This window comes from Hypanus sabinus, chromosome 3, assembly GCF_030144855.1.
Source record: "Hypanus sabinus isolate sHypSab1 chromosome 3, sHypSab1.hap1, whole genome shotgun sequence".
Classification (NCBI taxonomy): Eukaryota; Metazoa; Chordata; class Chondrichthyes; order Myliobatiformes; family Dasyatidae; genus Hypanus; species Hypanus sabinus.
The window spans coordinates 168,611,530-168,633,731 of record NC_082708.1 but is presented as its reverse complement, the minus strand read 5'-3'; the positions used below and the strand labels follow the sequence as shown (position 1 = coordinate 168,633,731).

The window sequence follows — 22,202 nt, the reverse complement described above, 5'->3', positions numbered from 1 at the left end:
ATTCAACCAGTCAATATACTCTGCAATACACATTTATAGAACCCAGCATTTGCAGTGTATTTTGTGTTTACAGTTTTATAGAAGTTTGTCAAATTTTTAAATGTCATGCAAAATAAATGTTGGTTCCCTAGGACCATTGATCTGGAGAGGAATCTTGGGGTGTACATCTACAGCTTTCCAAAAGTGGCAACCTGGAATGGTAAAGCAGCCATACAGCATACTTCATCAACTGATTGTGGTACTGAGTACAAATCGGGAAACTTAAGCAGTTATTAAAACTTTGGTAGACTACATTTGGAATATTACATAGACCACTACAGCACAATGCTGTGCTGAACTTTTAACCTACTTCAAGATCAATATAACCGTTCCCTCCTACATGAGCCCCCATTTTCCAATCACTCATGTGCCTAATGTATTTGCCTCTACCACCAGGGAGGGAGTATGGCAGGGAGTTTCATACACTCACTGCTCCCAGGTAAAGGTTTACTTCTGCCACGCTCCCGCATTTTCCTCCAAATATATTAAAATTATACCCTTCTTATTAGCCTACCAAGTTTCTGGCTATCCACTCCATCTCTCTTTACATCGTGTACACCTCATTTCTCATCCTTCTGCTTCAAAGAGAAAAACACTAGCTGTCGCAACTTGTCCCCATAAAGACACGCTCACTAGTTCAGGCAGCATCCTTGTAAAGACCTGCATATCTCTAAAGCTTCGTACATCGTTCTCTTGAAACGACCAGAACTGAACCGTCCAGTGCAACCAGTTCTGTAGAGCTGGACCTCGTGGCTCTTGAACCCGATTCTGATTAATTAAAAAAATAGGCCAACGCACTATGCGCTTCCTTTTTATCAGTAGTTGGATTTTAAATCGGAACGGAAAGCAAAACAAACTTTCTGGAGAAACTCACCGTGTGGCCCAGCATCTGTTGGGTGGGGGGGGGGGAAGCCCACGTTGCTGGTCAAGAAAACCCTACAGAAATTTAGCGTGATAGTGGGGAAGGAAAGGTTAAAGGAAATTTAAAGTACCTCAGGTGGGACTTCCTCGATAAGCAAAGCGCCATCGCTTTCGGCCGAACGGTCGCGCACCATCACAATCTGAACCGACCACCCAACCCGCACGTCATCAAAATACAATGCTGACCCTGTCACCGGCGGCGGCGTCCATTGGAGACTTGGAACGTCCATCAACCGCGGAGTCGCAATTTTAGCGAAAGACCGGTCTCCTTTATTCCTCGCCCCGCCCATCTAACGAGAACCTTGCGGTTACTTATCTCGCCTCGCACTGCTTCCCCGCTTCCTCCCAGCCGGCTATCCACCTCGGCAGCGAACCCACCTCTAATTCATTCGCTTTCATCAACTGATTCATTTGGTTGTAAGAGGCTTAAGCCTGTTTTCACTTACATAATCCCGGGAAAGAAAAAGAACGGCATCCTTGCGCCGTTATTAACACAAAACGACGTTTTGAATCTTATTATGAGGAACATACGGAATCATTCGCGAAGGTAGGTGACGGTAGAATCGCCGGCGGTTCTCCACCACCCCTCCCCCGATAATTCTTTAATTTCTATCCCTTTTGTTCTCACACTGGGTCGTTTCTCGCCGCACAGTTCTTAAACCGTCCCTTTGTAAAGCAGAAGAAAATGAATGTGGGTCGGAGGGTTTCAGTGTTGGGGAAGGAAAATACGAAAAACTACACCTTGTTCTTAATATTTTTGGGCTTTGGATGTATTTCACGTTAGAGAAAACGCCGGTATGAAATTCAGCGTCTCGTCAAATAACTATTTTTAGTTGACGTACGATTTAAAACAGTTTGACTTCTGACAATTCGGCACCGATGCCAGTTTGCACGTCTTTATGCGTGTCGAAAACATAACCAGACTCAATTGTGCTTTTATTTTGGATGGGAGGGATTTGGGGAACAAATGACCGTCAGAGAACCGGTTCAGCGATTGATCGGTGGGCATATTATTATTTTTTAATTGTCGCCGGTTTTTGGTGTTGGAATTATTGCTGCGGGAAATAATTAGGGGGTGGGGTTTCATTGCCGCAGTCTGCGTCCTCGATTTGCACGCTGGCCAAGCTTTGCGGGAATGTTATTCAGATATCTGGCACCTCCAAAGGAGCCCCAGAGCTATTTTGCATTTAACCGGGGGGGGGGGGGAGGAGGAGGAGACTCATCGAGTCAATTTGTAGGGTGGGGCAAGGCACATAATCTAAATGCTCCATCTATTTCAGTAGCTGAGACCTCAATCGATAAAGCTAACCTTCGGACTAGCTACTCTTTTAAAAGAAATTGCCGTTTTATCTTCGCATGCCAGTTGCTTATAAATTCCATTCTATTCTCTTTGTTTTCTGCGCCGTGAAGCGCATTGAGTGGCAACCTTGCCGTTTCTTTAGCAGTTTTGTCTGTTTTTTGAGGCCGAGTTGCTAGCTCGACGCTCAAGCCGGTGCGGATGAAAATCATGCAAGGAGCTGGCCTGATTCGAACCCGTGACAACTCACCTCGAAGTCTGGTTCAGATGTCACTACACCTCCGGCTAATTGTATTTCTTTATTCTCCTGTAAATGCCTGTAAGAAATGAATCTCAAGGTAATATATGGAGATACCCATACTTTGATAATAAAATTTACATTGACTCTGAACAAAACATTAAATCTGCCGTGTCCAGATCCACCAGTGGGCAAACACGAGGACATCTGCAGATGCTGGAAATTCAAGCAGAAAGGGGTACTTCCACGGGATCCACCACCAAGCACATCTCCTCCCCCCTTTCTGCTTTCCACAGGGATTCGCTCCCTATGCGACTCCCTTGTCCACTCGTCCCCCCCATCCCTTCCCACCGATCTCCCACCCAGCTCTTATCCTTGTAAGCGGAACAAGTGTTACACCTGCCCTTACACTTCCTCCCTCACCACCATTCAGGACCCCAGACAGTCCTTCCAGAAGTGAGGCGACATTTCACCTGTGAGTCGGCTGGTGTGGTATACTGCATCCGGTGCTTCCGGTGTGGCCTTTTGTATATTGGTGAGACTGACGCAGACTGGGAGACCATTTTGCTGAACACCTACGCTCGGTCAGCCAGAAAACGCAAGATCTCCCAGTGGCCACACATTTTAATTCACTCTCATTCCCATTCTGATATGTCTATCCATAGCCTCCTCTACTGTCAAGATGAAGCCACACTCGGGTTGGAGGAACAGCACCTTATATTCTGTTTGGGTAGCCTCCAACCTGGTGGCATGAACATTGATTTCTCTAATTTCTGTTTTTGCCTCTCCTCCCCTTCTTACCCCATCCCTGATTTATTTATTAATTATTTTCCCCCTATTTTAGTTGTTATTTTTTCTCTGTCCCTCTCACAATCACTCCTTGCCGGCTCTCCATCTTCTTCTGACTGTACTTCTTCCTATGGACGCTGTGGACATGGCAGATTGAATGTTTTGTTCAGAATCAAAGTAAATTTTATCAAAAGTGCTCAAGCTCCTCGGTATTGTCATATTGTAGATGTTAACAAGGAAGCATAGAATTAAATGCATGTGGTGCTATCAAATTTGTTCTGTATTTTCACATCCATTTCAAATGGACATTTTTAAAGTGGCAGATAAACTGAATTTTTGTTGTGTGACATTTGTGGAGAATTGAAATGCACAATCTAATTGATGGTGTTGGCCAGGTCAATCTATTTTCTTTGATTCTTCTATTAAAAACAACATTTTGGTTCATTCATGGAAAAGTCATTGGAACAAAACCAAAAGACAGGATTAATTCTATCCAGAAAGACAGGAATTAATTAAAGGTGGCGAGGATGGCTTTCTTAAGAGGCAATTGTGTCCGTGTAATTTGATTGAATTTTTGAAGATGTAATCAAGTCTTTTGGGAGTGGTGTCGTTCATATGGACTCACTTATGTTTGACAAAATCTCACGCGGGAGACTCGTTTGGAAGGTAAAATCTGTTGGGCCCTAGAGATGTTGACAAATAGGAAACAAAATTCCCTTCATAAAAGGAGGAACAAGATGTTTGTGAAGAATTGATTTGTGATTAGCATCTTTTGATCAGTGGTGTAATACAGGGATCAGTGCTGGGACTGCAAAATTTTTACATTTTGCAGATGTAAAATAGTGGTGAAAGTGACTTGAGCAATGCAATGACATGCAAAATTTATTCTCAATAAGCTTGAGGATTTGCATTATGTATATACAATGAATGGTAGGCTCAGTGTAGCATTGAGGAACAGATGGATCAGGTGTACAGGCTGAAGGATCTCTAATAATGACAACACACGTACAATGCCAACCACAGCATCCTCCCTGCTCGTCCCAGTTGCCCATATTCAGCCTATCACCCTCGAAGCCCTTCCCTTGTATCTACCCAAGAATACCTCTTGAGTGTTGCACTTGTACCTACCTTGACTATTTAACTCTGACAGCTCATTTCAGGTGCTCACTATTTCTACGTAAAGAAGTTGCCTCTTGGGTCTCTTAGATTCCCACTCTCTTATCTTGTATCTAATCCCTCTAGTTTTGGACTCCCCAACCTGGAGAAGAGACTGTGATCATCCACCTCGTGATTTATAAAAATTTCAGTGATATAACCCCTCATTCTTCTGTGCTCCAGAGAATAAAGATCCAGAGTGGTGTCTAGAAAACAACCTCTCCCTCAATGTTCCAAAAACAAAGGAGCTGGTTGTGGACTACAGGAGGAATGGAGACAGGCTCACCCTTATTGACATCAATGGATCTGGGGTTGAGAGGGTGAGCAGCTTTAAGTTTCTCGGTATCCACATCAGTGAGGATCTCACGTGGTCTGTGCAAACTGGCTGTGTGGTGAAAAAAGTACAACAGTGCCTCTTTCACCTCAGATGGTTGAAGAAGTTTGGCATGAGTCCCCAAATCCTAAGGACTTTCTACAGGGGCACAGTTGAGAGCATCCTGACTGGCTGTATCACTGCCTGGTATGGGAACTGTACTTCCCTCAATTGCAGGACTCTGCAGAGTGGTGCGGACAACCCAGCACATCTGTAGATGTGAACTTCCCACTGTTCAGGACATTTCCAAAGACAGGTGTGAAAAAAGGGCCTGAAGGATCATTGGAGACCTGAGTCAACCCAACCACAAACTGTTCCAGCTGCTGCCATGTGGGGATCAGTACCGCAGCATAAAAGCCAGGACCAACAGGCTCCGGGACAGCTTCATACACCAGGCCATCAGACTGATTAATTCATACTGATCCAATTGTATTTCTATGTTATATTCACTGTCCTGTTATACATACTGTTTATTACAAACTACTATAAATTGCACATTTAGATGGAGATGTAACGTAAAGATTTGTACTCGTGTATGTGAAGAATGTAAGGAATGAAGTCAATTCAATTCAACCTCTCCGTTTAAGTCTGGCTCTCTAGTCCAGGCAGCATCCTCAAATCAATCCTGCACATGCTCTGGCTAGAAGCATCTTTTCTATAACAGTGACCAAAACTTGTCACGCTACTCCAAGTGTGGTCTCACCAGTGACTTGTAACTGCAAAATAATGTCCATTCTCCTGAACTGGATTCCCTGACTGATGTCGGGTGTGCTGCTAAATCCCTTCTTTACCACTCTGTCCACTTGCTTGGCAGCTTTCAGCAAACAGCAGTTGTATTTCCAGATCCCTCTGTTCTGTGCACATGTTGGTGCTCTGCCATTCACCTATATAAGTCCTGCCCTGGTCTGACTCATAAAAAAAGACTCGCTTCATAATATGTTGAAATCCATAATTTGTCTCCATAACTGATCAAGATAGCTTTGTAATTCATTGCGTAACACCCTGGGAGAGGTTTCTCTGCTAACATAATGGTCTTTCAGCAGGAGCAGTGTTTGGGTTGTGGTGAGAGATGATGGGTGATTTGGAATGTGAGCTGGATCTTTTGATCGGTGGGAGATGAAGAGGGAAAGATGCAGGAGATAACCGGTTGTAGGATTCTACCTGGTGGGGGACCGTGATTCAATGGAGAGGTGCCACAGTCAGTTGAGGTTTGGTGAATTATTACTTTTGGAACAGTTGAGCTCCAGCTTGCCCACTTGTGACTGTTTAATTATAATGGGCCCTTTTTGGTTTTTCTTTTCTTTACTGACCCTTTAGTTAAAATTCATAAATACAACTCCTTTAATCGTATGCAGTGTGCTGTCTGTTATTTCTGAGCTACAACAGGGTAGCAAATTACACAGCATCCACCCAAACCGGGGTTCAGAGCCGCCTCTATCTTATGGGTTTGACAGGACTGGAGTGTGTATTCCCTAGCCTTGCGCAGCCATGGAAACCCGCGGGGTTTTAATTGCAGTGTCAAGGAAACCCCCTAATTTGATGGTGAGGAACTACAAGTACCTGGGGATGCACCTGGATGAATGACAGACTTGAGTGGAGCACCAACACAGAGGCTGTGTACAAGAATGGCCAGGGTCACCTCTACTTTCTGAGGAGACTGAGGTCTTTTGGAGTATGCAGGCCTCTCCTTCACATGTTCTATCGGTCTGTTGTCGCCAGTACAATCTATGTGGTGGAATGCTGGGGCAATGGCATCAACACAGGTGATGCCAACAGGCTCAATAAACTGATTAGAAAGGCTGGCTCTGTTATAGGAGTCAAACTGGACACACTGGAGGTTGTGGGAGAGCAGAGGACCCTATAGAAAACCCTGACAGTTCTGGACAATCTTTCTCACCCTCTGCATGCCACCTTGGCTGAACAGAAGAGCACTTTTAGTAATAGACAACTGTGCTGCTCCAAGGAGTGCTATGAGGTCATTAGGCTCTATAATGAGTTGACCTATAGCCAGGGGAATTGATGACCCCCTCCTGTTTTGAGTTACTATTTGAGGTAACTTTTTTTTAGTCATCCTTACCTTTCTAATATTTGTACATCTGTGCACTTGTAATGCTACCATGACACAGTAATTTCTTTTGGGATCAATATAGTATCTATTACATAGAGCCTATAAAATGTGTTCCCACCCACCCCCCAAGAAGTTTTCATGTTTTATTATATTACCACGTTGAATCACAGTGGATTTAATTTGATTCTTTTTGACACTGATCAACAGAACAAGACTCTGTGTTAAAGTGAAAACAGATCTCTACAAAGTGATCTCAATTAATTACAAATATAATACAGAAAAAAAACTTGATTGCACCCTTTCAAGTCAGAATTTATTAGATGCACCTTTGGCAGCAATTACAGTCTTGAGTCTGTGTGGATAGGTCTCTATTAGCTTTACACATTAGGACACTACAATTTATCCCCATTCTTCTTTACAAAACTACTCAAACTCTGTCTGATTGTTGTGAGTGAACAGCCCTTTTCGTGTCCAGCCACAAATTCTCAATTGGATTGCTGTCTGGACTCTGACACGGCCACTCCAGAACATTGTGTTTAAACCATTCCTGTACAGCCTTAGCTTTATGCCTGGTCATTGTCTTGCTGGAAAACAAATCTTGTCCCAAGTCACAGTTCTGTTGCAGACTGCATCAGGTTTTCTCCAGGATTTTCCTGTATTTTGCTACATTCATTTTGCTGTCAAAAACATAATCATCTTACTGTGAAGCATGGTGACTGCATCATGTTGTGGGAATGCTTCACTCCAGCAGGCCCTGGAAGGCTCGTGAAAGTAGAGGGTAAAATGAATGCAGCAAAATACAGGGAAACTGGGAGATTCTGAAGTAGGCTGGAAGGTTCTATGGTCTGATGAAACTGAATTGAGCTTTTTGGCCATCGTGCTTTCTGGTAAACCAGCTGAGATTTCATGGGAGGTTTTTTTTCCAACAGTGGCTTTCTCTCCCATTGAAGCTGTGACAGGTGAAGCACCCGGGCAGCAGTTGTATGTGCAGTCTCTCTCATCTCGGCCACTGTAGCTTGTAACCCCTCCAGAGTTGTCATGGGTCTCTTGGTGGCCTCTCTCACTAGACCCCTTCTTGCACGGTCACTCACTTTTTGCGGACAGCCTGCTCTAGGCAGATTTACAGCTGTGCCGTATTCTTTCCATTTCTTGATGATTGACTTAACTGTACCTCAAGGGATTTTCACAAACGAGAAAATCTGCAGATACTGGAAATCCAAGCAACATGCACAAAATTTTGGAGGAACTCAGCAGGGCAGGCAGTATCTGGGAAAAGAGTACAGTTGACATTTTGGGAATCCAGGTAGATAAGATTGTAAAGAGAGCGTCTGGTACATTGGCCTTCATACATCAAAGTACTGAGTACGGAGTTGGAATATCATGTTGCAGTTGTAGAAGACATTTATTAAGACAAAATTTGGAGTATTAGGTGCATTTGTAGTCACCACTTACAGGAAAAACATCAATAAGATTGAAATGGGACAGAGAAAATTTACAAGCATGTTACCAAGACTTCAGTTTCTAAGTTATAGGGAATGATTCGATAGGTTTGGACTTTATTCCCTGGAGTGCAAGAGAAGGAGGTGGCATTTGAGATGTAACAGGAAGAAAATTCCTTGTTAGCTGCGGTGATTGTACGTGCAAAGTCCATGATAGTGTGCTTGGTGTGTTGTAAGCATCAATTCTCGGCTATTGTTCATACTCTACATGTTCCCATTAGGTTGGATTATTTCAAACCACAAGGTGAATTACTATAGCTATTAAGATAACACATATATTTGTCTAATCACAAACAAGAGAGAATCTGCAGATGCTGGAAATCCAAGCAACATGCACAAAATGCAGGAGGAACTCAGCAGGCCGGGCAACATCAATGGAAAAGAGTGCAGTTGACGTTTTGGGCTGAGACCCTTCATCAGGACTTGAGGAAAAAAAGATGAGTCAGATTAAGAAGTGTGGGGGAGGGGGGGAGTGGTGAAGTAGAGCTGGAACGTTGCGATAAAAGGCTGGAGAAAAGAGAATCTGATGGGAGAGGACAGAAGGCCATGGAAAAGGGGAAGAGCACCAGGAGGTGGTGATGGGCAGGTAAGGAGATAAGATGAGAGGGAATGGTGCAGGGTGGGGGGGGGGGGGGGGAAATTGATAACATGCTTTTATTTTTAGCCGATTAGACTACTGTAATGTATTCTTTTTCAGGTCTGCCCAAGATATATACATAGCTGCTGTAGCCTGTTCAAAATGCAGCAGCAAGAGGGTTAAGCAAAAAAAACCATCTGAGCACGTTTCACTGGTTTTGTTATCATTGCACTGGCTGCCTGAGTCCTTTAGGATCAATTTTATAATACTTGTTTGTATATAAGGCTCTGAATAATCTAGCTCTTCTGTATATTTTGGAGTATCTATCCCCTTACATCCCTAATCATAATCTTAGATCCACAAAAACTGGTTTGCTTAGTGTTCCTAGAGACAAGGACACAGTACTGCAGATGCTGGAAACCTAGAGCAATACACAATGTGCTGGAGGAGCTCAGCAGGTCATGCAGCATATACAGATGGGAATAAACAGTCGATGTTTCGGGCTGACACCCTCTTTCATGAAGAACCCGCACACTGCATACAAGAACTAGTGTTAGGCCTTTTGCTTTACTGCACCAAGAATCTGGAATACTGAGTTGAACCAGGCTAATTTTGGGGAATTCTTAAACACTACTTAAAACCTTATTTTTAATATTTGGATTAGGATAATTTTTAGTTCAGATTACTTAAATGACTGGTGTTGATTACACTTGTATCATCTGGCGTGAAATATATTTTACATTTCAAAATACATTTTGAAATACAATAATGCTTATGATTTTTAATTTTCTTGTATTTTTATACACTCACTCACTACCTTGTCTGCAAGCTTCTAGGTGTTGAGTTGCTGCCATATGATTGGCTTATTAGACATCTGCATTAACAAGCAGGTGTATCTAATAGAGTGGCCATTGACTGTATTTCACATAGAGGTGGGTGGGTGTTTTTTTTTACTCCCCAATAAGCCGTATTCAATATGTGATGACATTGCAGAGAGTATTCCCCAAATTCAGAAATCCTCGCCAGTTTTAAATGCTAGAACTCCATACCTAATAACTCAAATGGAGCTCCTTCACTAAAAGTGATTCAAAACAGCAACTTTATTGAAGTTAACTGTAAATGGACATTAAATGCTATCAATGTCTGAAATGAACACGAGTGCAGAAACAGACCCATACCTTAAATCTATCCCCTGATCTACTGGGAAACAGCTTCCTAATATCTAACCTATCTGCCCCCCTCAGTTTTGTTTTACTTAGTCGGATCGAGCCTCCTTTTCTTCCTGAGAAGACAAGCCCACTCTCCCCTCTCTCCTCATCTTGAATTTCCTCTGAATTCTGCAGTGAGAAGGCACAGGCAAGGACGGTGTTTTGATTATCCTTTGTCCTTGGTTCTGTGTAGGTAGGATGGCAGCTAGAACAGTGGAATGCTCCTCCTGCAAGATGTTGGAAGTCAGCTCCTGACAAACTGGGACAAAGAACTGTACTCAAGATCATTAAGAAAGCTGAGGGCTTCATAGTTGAGATTTTTTCCGAGGTGGTCACACCCTGGCTGTAAGCTTCAGATAACGGGTAATTACTAGGAGAGGTCAGGCAAGTAGGCTTTTGGTTCTGCTGTGGCCATTCCTCTCAGCAACAAGTATGCTCAAGTATATTCAGGGCATAGGGGTGCACAACTTACTATCAGTGTAGGACAGCTGCAAGCAGACAACTGCTCTGCAATGTGGCCAGCTGCAATGCTCAGCAGGAAAGGCTGAAGACAGGGTGGGGGGGGGGTGCAATAGTGACAGGAGTCCCAGTGATGGAGTAAAGGGATAGGTAAATAGGGGTATAGATTAAAAGGCAATGATTAGCTAATGATCAATTACCTTCTAGGTACCTTACATTAGTTGCTGGGCGGCCAAAAGGGAACCTTACCCAGCAACAAGTGACATACCAGAGATTGTTCCCTAATAGGTTAGATGTAGGTTCAAATAAGGAATTGTCTGATCACACAAAGCATCTCGAGGTGTAACATAGCTAAATATGGGTAAGATAGCATAGGGGGGTAGAATGTTCGAGAATAGGGGAAAGTATCAGCATGAGGGACTAACGTATCCAGGCTGGCTTTGGCAGAAAATAATTATAACTAACCAATGATGATTTTACATTTCGTTGTATCTTAGCATGTGATTGAAACTATTCTAAAATGATATTAACTTATGTAATTATAATATTTCCTGTAATGATCAATGTTATAAATTGTGTGGAATTGTGCTTTGGGGGGAGTGCAGTGTCCGGACTGGCTCTTTGGGAGATCAGTCTGTAACCTCCCCCATAGCATGCTATGAATAAAGAGTTAAAGTTTTATCGCTTGTTTTATGGTTTTATTGCATCCTTGTTGGTACTTGCGCCTTTGCATCGGGTGGATCCGTCTTTGGTACCAGGATCAATGACATCTCTGAGCAGCTGCAGAAAATTCAAGGGGATTGGCAAACCGCCAGACATCATTGTACACATTATTTCAAGTGAACAAGGTATTAAACCCTGCAGAATGAGTATACGAAGTTAGGCAATAATAAAACTGAATCCTGGAGTAGAAAGAGAGACCAGATGAGCATATGGCTGAAGAGCTGGTGTGGGGGCAAGGATTCAATTCTGGGATCATTGGGATTTCTTCTGGGGTAGAGTTGACCTGTGCAAGATGGCCAGGTGGCCTGTGAACCACTGTCCGGCACGTTGTGTCTTGCTCTAGATTTCCAGCATCTGCAGTACTTTTTGTGTCCTTGTCTCTAGAAACACTAAACAAACCAGTTTTTGTGGATCTAAGATTGTGCTCCCGATGTGGCCATTTATACATTGGGGGAGACCCACCGCAGACTGGGAGACCGTTTCGCCGAACACCGGCGCTCGATCCTCCAGTAGTGGCGGGATCTCCCTGTGGCCACACACTCCAATTCCACAGACCACTCCCACTCCGACATGTCTGTCCATGGCCTCCTCTACCGTCAAGATGAGGCCACACGCAGGTCGATAGAGCAATACCTTATCTCCCGCCTAGGTAGCCTCCTTCCTACCGGCATGAACACATCCAACTCACTGACCTCTGTTGATACCCCTGCCCCCCACCCTTACCCCCATCTCTATCTATTATTTTAGTCTGGTTCTCTTTCTCTCTCTTCTCTCCCCCCCACTATAATCTCTCCCCCCAGCCCTACCTTTCTTTCTCTTTTATTTCCCATAATTCTCCACCTTCCCCTTAGCCCATTTCCCTCCAGCCTATCACTTCCTAGCTCTCTGCTTTATCCCTCCCCCCCCCCCCCACTTTTTATTCCCCCCTCGACCATCCCATGTTACTTCACTGTTGATGAAGGGTTTCGGCCCAAAATGTCGTTATTACCTCCTCTCATAGATGCTATCTGGCCTGCTGAGTTCTGCCAGCATTTTGTGTTTTTTATTTATTTCCAGCATCTGCAGATTCACTCGTGTTGCATTATAGTAGTCTAATTGGCTAAAAATAAAAGCATGTTTCAATTTTTCTGCTGCTTGAGATGTTCCTTAAATGAAAGAATGCAATCGTAATATGATTAGTAAGTGATTTGAAATTTAGGTAAGTCAATAATAATGCCCAAATTCTTTACTTGTGGCTTGATTTGTAAAGCCAGATGATCAAGTTATCTCTTAAGATACATACTTTTATTACCACCAATAACCAAAATTTTTTTCCTTATTGATTTAAAAAAAAATTCAAATCCATCCCTTCTGTAATTCCAGACTGGAGGGTTTAGAGCCTCAGGGTCACCTGGCTTAATAGTTTCCTAGTAGCCATCCATTTTAATTCCACCTCCCATTCCAACATGTCAATCCATGGTCTCCTCTACTGTCAGGATGAGACGACACTCATGCTGGAGGAGCAACATGTTATGTTCCATCTGCGTAGCCTCCAACCTGATAGCATGAAAACTGATTTCTCAAACTTCCAGTAAAGTACCCCCCCGCCACCATTCCCTCTCACCGTATCTCCTTATCTGCCCATCACCACCTCCTGGTGCTCCTCCCCTTTTTTTTGTTCCATGGCCTTCTGTCCTCTCCCATCAGATTCCCTTTTCTCCAGCCCTTCAACTCAACGTTCCAGCTCTTTACTTTACCCCTCCCTTCATACTTTCTTAATCTGACTCATCTTTTTTCCTCCAGTCCTGATGAAGGGTCTCGGCCCAAAACTTCAACTGCACTCTTCCATAGATACTGCTCGGCCTGCTGAGTTCCTCCAGCATTTTTTGTGTGTGTTGCTTGGATTTCCAGGATCTGCAGATTATGGTTAGACAAATACATTTGTGTTGTCTGCATAGCTACAGTAATTCACCTTCTGTTTTGAAATAAACTGACCTAATGGGAACATGTTGAGTATGAACAATAGCCAAGAATTGATCCTTACAACACACCAAACACACTATCATGGACTTTGAACGTATAATCACCACAGCTAACAAAAAATTTTCTTCCTGTTACATCTCAAATGCCCTCTCCTTCTCTTGCACTCCAGGGAATAAAGTCCAAACCTATCGAATCATTCCCTATAATTTAGAAACTGTAGTCCTGGCAAAATGCTTGTAAATTTTCTGTCCTATTTCAATCTTATTGATGTCTTTCCTATAGGTAGGTGGCCAGAACTGCACGTAATACTCCAAATATGGTCTTAATAAATGCCTTCTACAACTTCAATATGATATTCCAGCTTCATACTCGGTACTTTAATTTATGAAGGTCACTGTGCTAGAAGCTCTCTTTACAACCTTATCTACCTGGATGCCACTTTAAAGAATTAAGGATCTGTCTTTTCAGATTCCTTTGTTCTATCTCAATGTTGAGTGCTGATGTAACTGAAGAAATGCCGCAAGACATAGGCAGTAGTGTGGCTTTATAGGTAAGAGAATTTCATCTTCAGAAAAAGGTGACAGAGAATGTCAAATCTTTATGGGTGGAGTTAAGAAATTGCAAGGGTGTTTTTAAAAAAAATCATTAATGGGAATCATATATAGGCCTCCAAATAGTAGCCTTTAATAGTAGCCAAATAGTAGGGTTAAGGTTGCAAAGGAAGATGGAAAGAGCATCGAATAAGATAATATGACAATTGGAATGAGGGACTTCCAATGTGCAAGGGGATTAGGGAAATCGGGTTGGTGTTGGATCGCAGGAGAGAATTTGTTGAATGCATATGAGATGGCTTTTTAGAGCCGCTTGTGATTGAGCTCACAAGGGGAAAGGTTATCTTAGATTGGTGTTGTGTAATAACTCAGTTTGTATGGGCTTGCCCAGGTGGATTGGAGGGGATACTGGCTGGGTTGAAGGTGGAACAGAGGTGGATGAAGTTTCTGGGAGTATTTCACAAGGCACAGGATAGATATGTCCTACAGAAGAAGCTCTCAAATGGCAGGACTAGGCTACTGTGGCTGGCAAGGGAAGTTAAGGACTCCATAAAATCCAAGGAAAGGGCAAAAATGAATGGGAAGTTGGATGATTGGGAACCTTTTAAAATCCACCAAAAGGCAACTAAAAACAACTATAAGAAGGGAAATGGTGAAATATGAGGGCAAACTAGCTGATAATATAAGGTAGGATACTAAAAGCTTTTTCAGTTATTTGAAGAATGAAAGGAAGGTGAGAGTTGATATTGGACAACTGGAAAATGATGCTGGTTAGGTAGTATTGGGAGACAACGAAATGGCAGATGAACTTAATGGGTACTTTGTATATGTCTTCACTGTGGACAGTGTGCCAGAGGTCCATGAGTGTCAGGGAACAGGAGTGAGTGCTATTGCTATTACAAAGGAGAAAGTGCTAGTGACATTGAAAGGTCTTAAGGTGATAAGTCACTTGGACCAGATGGACTACATTCCATATTCTGAAAGAGGTTGCTGAAGAGATAATGGATGCATTGGTCATGATCTTTCAAGAATCATTTGATTCTGGTATGATCCCGGAGGACTGACAAACTGCAAATGTCACTCCACTCTTTAACAATGGAGGAAGACAAAAGAGGAAACTGCAGGTTGAGAAAGTGTTGGAGTGTATTTATTAAGGATGAAGTTTTGGAGTACTTGAAGACTATTGATAAAACAAGACGAAGTAAGCATGGTTTCTGTAAAGATTTTCTTGCCTGAAAATCTGTTAGAATTCTTCGAAGAAGTAACAAGCAGGGTGGACAAAGGTTGTCATGTGCTTAGATTGTCAGAAGGTATTTGTTAAGGTACCTCACATGAAGCTGCTTAACAAGATAGTTCCTATGATGTTACAGGAAAGGTACTGGCACAGATAGAGGAATGGCTGACATGTAGGAGGTAATAAGTGGGAATAAAGGGAGCCTTTTCTGGTTGGCTGCCAGAGACTAGTTGTGTTCCTCAGGGGTCAGTATTGGGACAGCTACTTTTCCCATTGTTTGTCAATGATTTGGATAATGGAATTAATGGCTTTGTGGCAAAGTTTACAGATGATATGAAGATAGGTTGAGGGGGAGGTAGTGCTGAGGAAGCGATGTGATTGCAACAGGACTTAGATTGGAAGGATGGGCAAGATAGTGGCATATGGAATACAGTGTTGGGAAATGTATGATAATACATTTTGTTAAAAGGAACAATAATGCAGCCTATTACGAAATGTGGAGAAAATTCAAAAATCAGAGGTGCAGAGGGACTTGGGAGTCCTTGTGCAAGAATCCCAACCCAAAAGGTTAATTCACAAGTTGAGTCTGTGGTAAAGAAGGCAAATGTAGTGTTGGCATTTATTTCAAGGGGAATAGAATATAAAAGCAAGGAGATAACGCTGAGCCTTTATAAGACACTAGTCGAGCCACACTTGGAGTATTGTACAGGTGTCCCCGCTTTTTGAAAGTTCGTTTTACGACAACTCGCTTTTACGAAAGACCTACATTAGTACCTGTTTTCGCTAGCCAAAGAGGATTTTTGCTTTTACGAAAAAAAAAGACTCCTACTTTATACATGTGTCTACCCCAAGAAAGACTACAATGACTGTGAAGCCTTGTGCAGGCAGTTGTTTGCGCATGCGTGTATATGCGCGTGTGTGTGCGTGCATATGCGTGTACATGCGTAGGCATGTATGTGCACCTGCGTGTATGTGCCGATTTTCGGCTCACTGTTTTCCTGATTTTGAGTGAAACTACACTGTACCTACAATATTTCTACTTTCTATAGGGTGCGTATTTATCATATCATTCCTGCTTTTACTATATGTTAGTGTTATTTTAGGTTTCACGAGTGAATCTGCAGATGCTGGAAATAAATAAAAACACAAAATGCTGGCAGAACTCAGCAGGCCAGACAGCATCTATGGGAGGAGGTAGTGACGACGTTTCGGGCTGAAACCCTTTATCAGGAGTGAAGAAACATGGGATGGTTGAGGGCGGATGAGAAGTGGGGGGAGAGATCACTTCTTAATTTGCTGTGCTCCAATGAAAGAAAGTCCTAACCTGCTTGCCCTCTCTCTATAACTGACAACATCCTTGTACATCTCCTCTGGATTCTTTACTGTTCAATGGCATCCTTCCTAGATCATGGGAACTAAAATTGAACGCAGTATTCCATATGCTGCCTCACCAATGACTTGTACAACTGCAACACAATATCTCAACATCTATACTGAATGCCCTGACTGAAAAAGAAAACTGCCTTCACCATCCTCTTGATGAAGGGTCTCGGCTTAAAACGTTGACTGTTTATTCTCATCCACAGATGCTGCCTGACCTGTTGAGCTCCTCCGTCAGATTGTGTGTATTGCTCTAGACCAGGGGTGGGCAAACTTTTTGACTTGAGGGCCACATAGGGTTATAAAATTTGACAGGAGGGCCGGACCAGGAGCAGATGGACGGAGTGTTTTGGTAATACACCTCATAAGAGAAAATAAGATATCATGGGATATGTAGAAAACGTGCTTTAATTTCAATTGAAAATGAACAAATGCATTACAACAAAATATCTGTCTTTGAAGTCCCATGGTATTTAGCTATTTATTGAAATGACTTTTAAAACACTGAAAATTAAATGAATAAGATACAGCTTTTTTTAAATAGTAACAGTTATTATTTTAAAGCACTGAAAATTCTGTTATCCTTCAAGATATTATCATCATCACTCTCCTCCTGACTGACTTTATTTCAAAAACGGTAGGAGATGCAGGTCTACTTGTCCTGCTGCTTCTTATTCAATTGTCCCTTGTGCCAAAACTCAACAACGACCCGCACAATGACAGAACAGTGAGAGCGCGCCAGTATGCAGAGCGCGTTATTTGATCTGGAGCGCATTTTTTATTTTGAGAACGTACGTGCACCTGCGCACTACTCATGTCCATCACTTAACAGAAATGACATGTAACATGTAAGGCTTATTGAAAAAAATATTTTCAAATGCATTTTTTACATAACACAACGAAGAAACTTATTTTTAATTTCAGTGGGAACAGTGTTGTTGGTCTCCCTTTTTAGCCAGCGCATCAAAGTCTGGATTTAGTTTTGTTGTGGCGATTCTCAGGATGGATCTGAGGTGTTGGTCAGTTAACTTGGATCTGTGGCTGGCTTTGTTGATGTTCATGACGCTGAACGCCTGTACACACAAATAGGTTGAGCCGAACAACGAGTAAAGCGCAAATGTGGAGTAATACGCTGCACCTCAACAAAGGTCAATGTGTAGCGGTGTGCTACATGCAGCGCTAAAATTACGACATGGAGTCGGTAACTGCAGTCGAAGAAAAAAAAACTTTATTCGAAATCCCCAGCCTCACTGTTAAGCCTCCCTCAACCAGCCCCCCTGCGCAGAGGATCCAAAGCTCTGTGCTCGCAAATCCCGCAGGCTATCTCCCTTAGCCGGAATGCTGGCTAATTGTGAGCCGGTTCAGATGTGCCAGGAAATGGGTCGCCACAAATGTATATAGAGTGCGTCATCTATTGGGAAAACGCCAGAATTGTAGGGGAAAAACGTTAACAAGGTTTATTAATATAATTTCATCAAGTTCTGCGGGCCGGATTAAAAAGCTTAACAGGCCGCATATGGCCAGCGGGCCGTAGTTTGCCCATGCCTGCTCTAGACTACCAGCCTTTGCAGTACCATTGCATCTAGGTTCACGATCCTCTTTTTCTGCCATGCTGTTTTCAGGGAACATTTGTGTTTGCACTCCTTGTCCTGATGAAGGGTCTCACCCTGAAGTGTCGACTATTTATTCCCTTCCATAGATGCTGCCCGACCTGTTAAATTTTCCAGCATTTTGTATGTGTTACTTGTAGTTTGCACTCCTAGCTCCCTCTGTTCTACGACAATCCTCAGGGCACTATTATTCATTGTGAATTTCATACCCCCATGTGCCTTTCCCAACATTCCAGATTTTGAGCTTTGGTACAGTAAGGAGAAAACAACACACTTTTCTATGTCTCATAAGGTTTTTTTGTTTGCTTTGCAGCTGTGCTCACTTGAGATCTCGCCAGAGTATTGGTAACCGCAGCGCACATAACTGGTGCTGACGTGAAAAATGAGAAAAGCTAGATTCATCTTCAGAGGACCTTTAAAGTAAGATGTGTATATTTAGCATCCTATGTGTCACTTTGAGTTCAGCGTTTTATATAAAAAAAAGAATATTTATGAATTACTGCCTATGTTTAAGTACAGATTGGTGCTCATGAATTTGTTTTCACAGTGCATGATTGTGAAATAATTTGAATGGCATCATTTTACTTGGAGATATCATTCAGTTCTAGTCATCTCATTAAAGGAAGGATGTGGACACTTTAGAGGGAGTGAAGAGGAGATCCAGGTGGTTGCTGCCTGGACTGGAGAGGAGCAACATCTCCTTGTGAGGAAAGGTTAAGTGAGTTGGGGCTTTTTTTCTTTGGAGTGAAGGAGGAGGAAAGGGTGACTGGATAGAGGTGTATTAGAATGGACAATTGATTCCTTTTTCCCCAGGATGGACAAGACTCTGTACAATGAGAGAGCATAGTTGTCAGGTGATTGGAGGGAAGTATAGGGAGTTGGGTCAGTTTTTTTTACACACAATGTGGTAGATATGTGGTTTGGTGGGAGAGGCAGATGCATTAGAGACATTTCCATGCTGTAATTGTTATGTGGTTATATTTCAGAGAGTCTGAGATATGTATATATAAATATATGAAAGAAAAATGGAGGGCTATGCAGGGAAGGAAGTTGGTTAAAAGGTTAGAACCGTAGAACATTACAGCACAGTACAGGCCCTTCAGCCCTCCATGTTGTGCCGACCCATATAATCCTTAAAAAAAAGTACTAAACCCACACTACCCCATAACACTCCATTTTTCTTTTATCCATGTACCTGTCCAAGAGGCTCTTAAATACCCCTAATGTTTTAGCGTCCACCTCCATCCCTGGCAAGTCATTCCAGGCACTCACAGCCCTCTGTGCAGAGAGGGAAAAAAAACAACTTACCCCTGATGTCTCCCCTAAACTTCCCTCCCTTAATTTTGTACATATGCCCTACATTTTGTACATATGTAATTTGATGATACATTTACTTTTAACTTTGAATGTTGGAACAATCTTTATTCTAAATCTACTGTGGGCAAATAACCAATGTCATCATAACCAGACCAAATTCCAGGATTCTACTGAGTGGTTTTCCTTTCAATAATACACCTGCTTCAAAAACAAGTGAAAATAACTAGAGAGAATGTCAGCAGTTATGGGATGGAATCTGGACCCATCCCTCTGTCTCCTGGTACATCAGTGATTGTACAGGACAGGTGAACATTGTGCTGGTATAAGAGACATAGGGCAGAGAACAGGCCCTTCAGCGTACAATGCTGTCACAACATCGTGCACCAAAACACTGTGCTGTATTGTTCTGAGTTGGAATTTTCAAATGAGTTAGGACAGTCAGATAAATTATTTCCAGGATATGCTGTGTACTTAGAGCAATGAGTTATTGGTAAAACATATAACTCAGTATGGTGATGCATATATGAAAATCAACATCTAGTTTGTGTATAGAACCTGTTATCTGATAAGATCTTAAGCTTCTGAATAAAAAGAACATGAGCAATGGGAGCTGGAATAGGTCATCTGGTCTATTGGGTCTGCTCTACCATTCACTGAGATTATTACTGGTCTGGTACCGTAGTGTTCTCGCACAGGTATAAAACTCTGAACTAAACACCGAGTATAAACTGGTCAATGAGGCACGATCCTGGTAAGATTAACCGTTTACTGTTCACTCTTCCACATTAATGTATGGTGAAAACTGTTGATAAAACAATACAAAATATATACAGTATTTGTTTCCTCCTTGGCATCACATGTACATCATAAATACTTGCAAAAATAAAACTACAACAAACTATATTACATTAAAGTACAACATAGTCAGAATCTACCTACGCCATCAACTGCTTTAAATACACTTCAACACAAACTATCCGCAACTCTTTAAATAACAAAGAACATAAACTTTATCAACCGTCATTATTTTTAACAGAATCAGCGTTAACATTTTTGCTTCAAGATATCGATTATTTTATTAACTTACGGCGTTGTTTCTAATGTGTAGAAAGAAAACTTTTCTCGAGCTGATCCTGTACACACAAGCCCCCTCCTTCCCGTTTCTCCAAACCGGTATTTTCCCACAGGACGCAATGAAACTAGGTGTGAAGTCATCGCATGCCACGATATATCACAAACAACAAATTTACTTTCAACAACCTTAACTTTAACTAGAAAATGATTCCAAACAAATTACTAAAGCGAAAATATAATAAACTAAATGAATGCCTTAAGGGCAACAAAGTGCTATTTATTATTACCCCCAAATTCCCTGATCCCTTTAACATAAATTTCTCCTTATCTCAGACCTAACTTTTAATTCTGAAATGGTCCTCTAGTCCTAGATTTTTGCTGGGGGGAATCGTCTTCTATGCATCTTGCCTGATAAGCCCCTTAAGAATTTTGTATGTTTCAATTTGATCTCCATTCTTCTAAACCATGGGATCCTAATCTTTTACTTTTATGCCATTGACTCCCACCATTAACTGAGGGGTCTGTTGACTCTAGGTTGGTAGGCCCTGTTCTAAGCTGAAGAATCCTGCCCCAGACTACTCGATGTCTCCTCACACTGCAAAGCTGCCATCTGTGGAGCCAGTCTTCTGAATCTTATCTGACATACTTCAATGGCAAGAACGTTTTTTCTTGGGTAAGGAAACCAAAACTCTTTACCATACTCCCAAGTGTGGTATCACCAATGACCTATAATATTACAATAAGAGTTCCTCTGTCCTATATACAGATCCTCTCATATTAAAGGTGAACATACTATAAAATTAAAGCTGCCTGACCCATTGAGTTCCTCCAGCATCTGCAGTGTCTTGTGTCTCTAACATACCATTTGTCCTCTATTGTTTGCTGAACTTGGGTGTGTCTTTCAGTGACTTGTGTACAAACACATTTAAATCTTTTTGGGCATCAACACTTGCCAGTATCTCAGTATTTAACACACTGCAGTTTTGTGTCAACCAGAATGGATAACTTCAGTTTTCGTAGTTCATCTGCAATGCACATGCCCATCTGTTGTAAATGTGTGACTCCTCATCTTAGAACAGTAGTTCCTAGTTCTGGATTCTCCACAAAGCATCATATCATGACTCTTCAAGCCCACTTTTGATTTTCTAAACTCTTGGGGATAGAATCCTAGCATCTTGCGACTCAATTTACCCTGGTACTTTCTGAACATGAGAAGATATTTAAGAAGAAAGAGCAGGAGTAAACTATTTGACCCTTTAAAAGTTCAAAGTAAATTTATTATCAAAGTACAACTTTGTCACCCGATACAACCCTGAGTTTTGGGTTCTTGTGGGCATACTTAGTAAATGCAAAAACCATAATAGAATCAATGAAAGACCACACCCAACAGGGTGGACAAATGATCAACGAGCTAAAGATGACGAACTATGCAAATACAAAAGAAAAAAGAAATAACAATAAATAAGCAATGAATATAAGAACATAAGATAAAGAGTTCGTGAAAGTGAGGCCGTAGGTTGTAGAAATGAAGTTGAATGAAATTATTCCCACTGGTTCAAGATCCTGATGGTTGAGGGGCGATAACTGTTCCTGAGCCAGGTGGTGTGATGCTCCTGCACCTTCCTGATGGCAGCATTGAGGAGAGCGTGACAATAGTGGTGGGGGTCCCTGATGATGGATGCTGCTGTCCTGTGACAACGCTCTGTTCAATGGTGGGGAGGGCTTTAC

At 42.1% G+C, this 22,202-nt stretch overlaps 1 protein-coding gene across 2 annotated transcripts in view; it reads left to right on the top strand.

The window, feature by feature from the left end:
* The first annotated feature begins 1,290 nt into the window (after positions 1 to 1,290).
* The window catches only part of st3gal5 (ST3 beta-galactoside alpha-2,3-sialyltransferase 5), an 86,344-nt gene continuing 65,432 nt past the window's right edge, over positions 1,291 to 22,202 (top strand). Inside the window, exons 1-3 of one of the 2 annotated variants that reach the window (XM_059965621.1) lie at positions 1,291 to 1,507; positions 18,397 to 18,503; positions 21,009 to 21,147. Coding sequence is in view for 1 of the 2 variants with exons in the window: in XM_059965620.1 (XP_059821603.1) it covers positions 18,466 to 18,503 (38 nt within the window). In the remaining variant the exon portion in view is untranslated. The remainder of the gene's footprint in view (positions 1,508 to 18,396; positions 18,504 to 21,008; positions 21,148 to 22,202) is intronic. The other variant, XM_059965620.1, reaches the window with a different exon arrangement.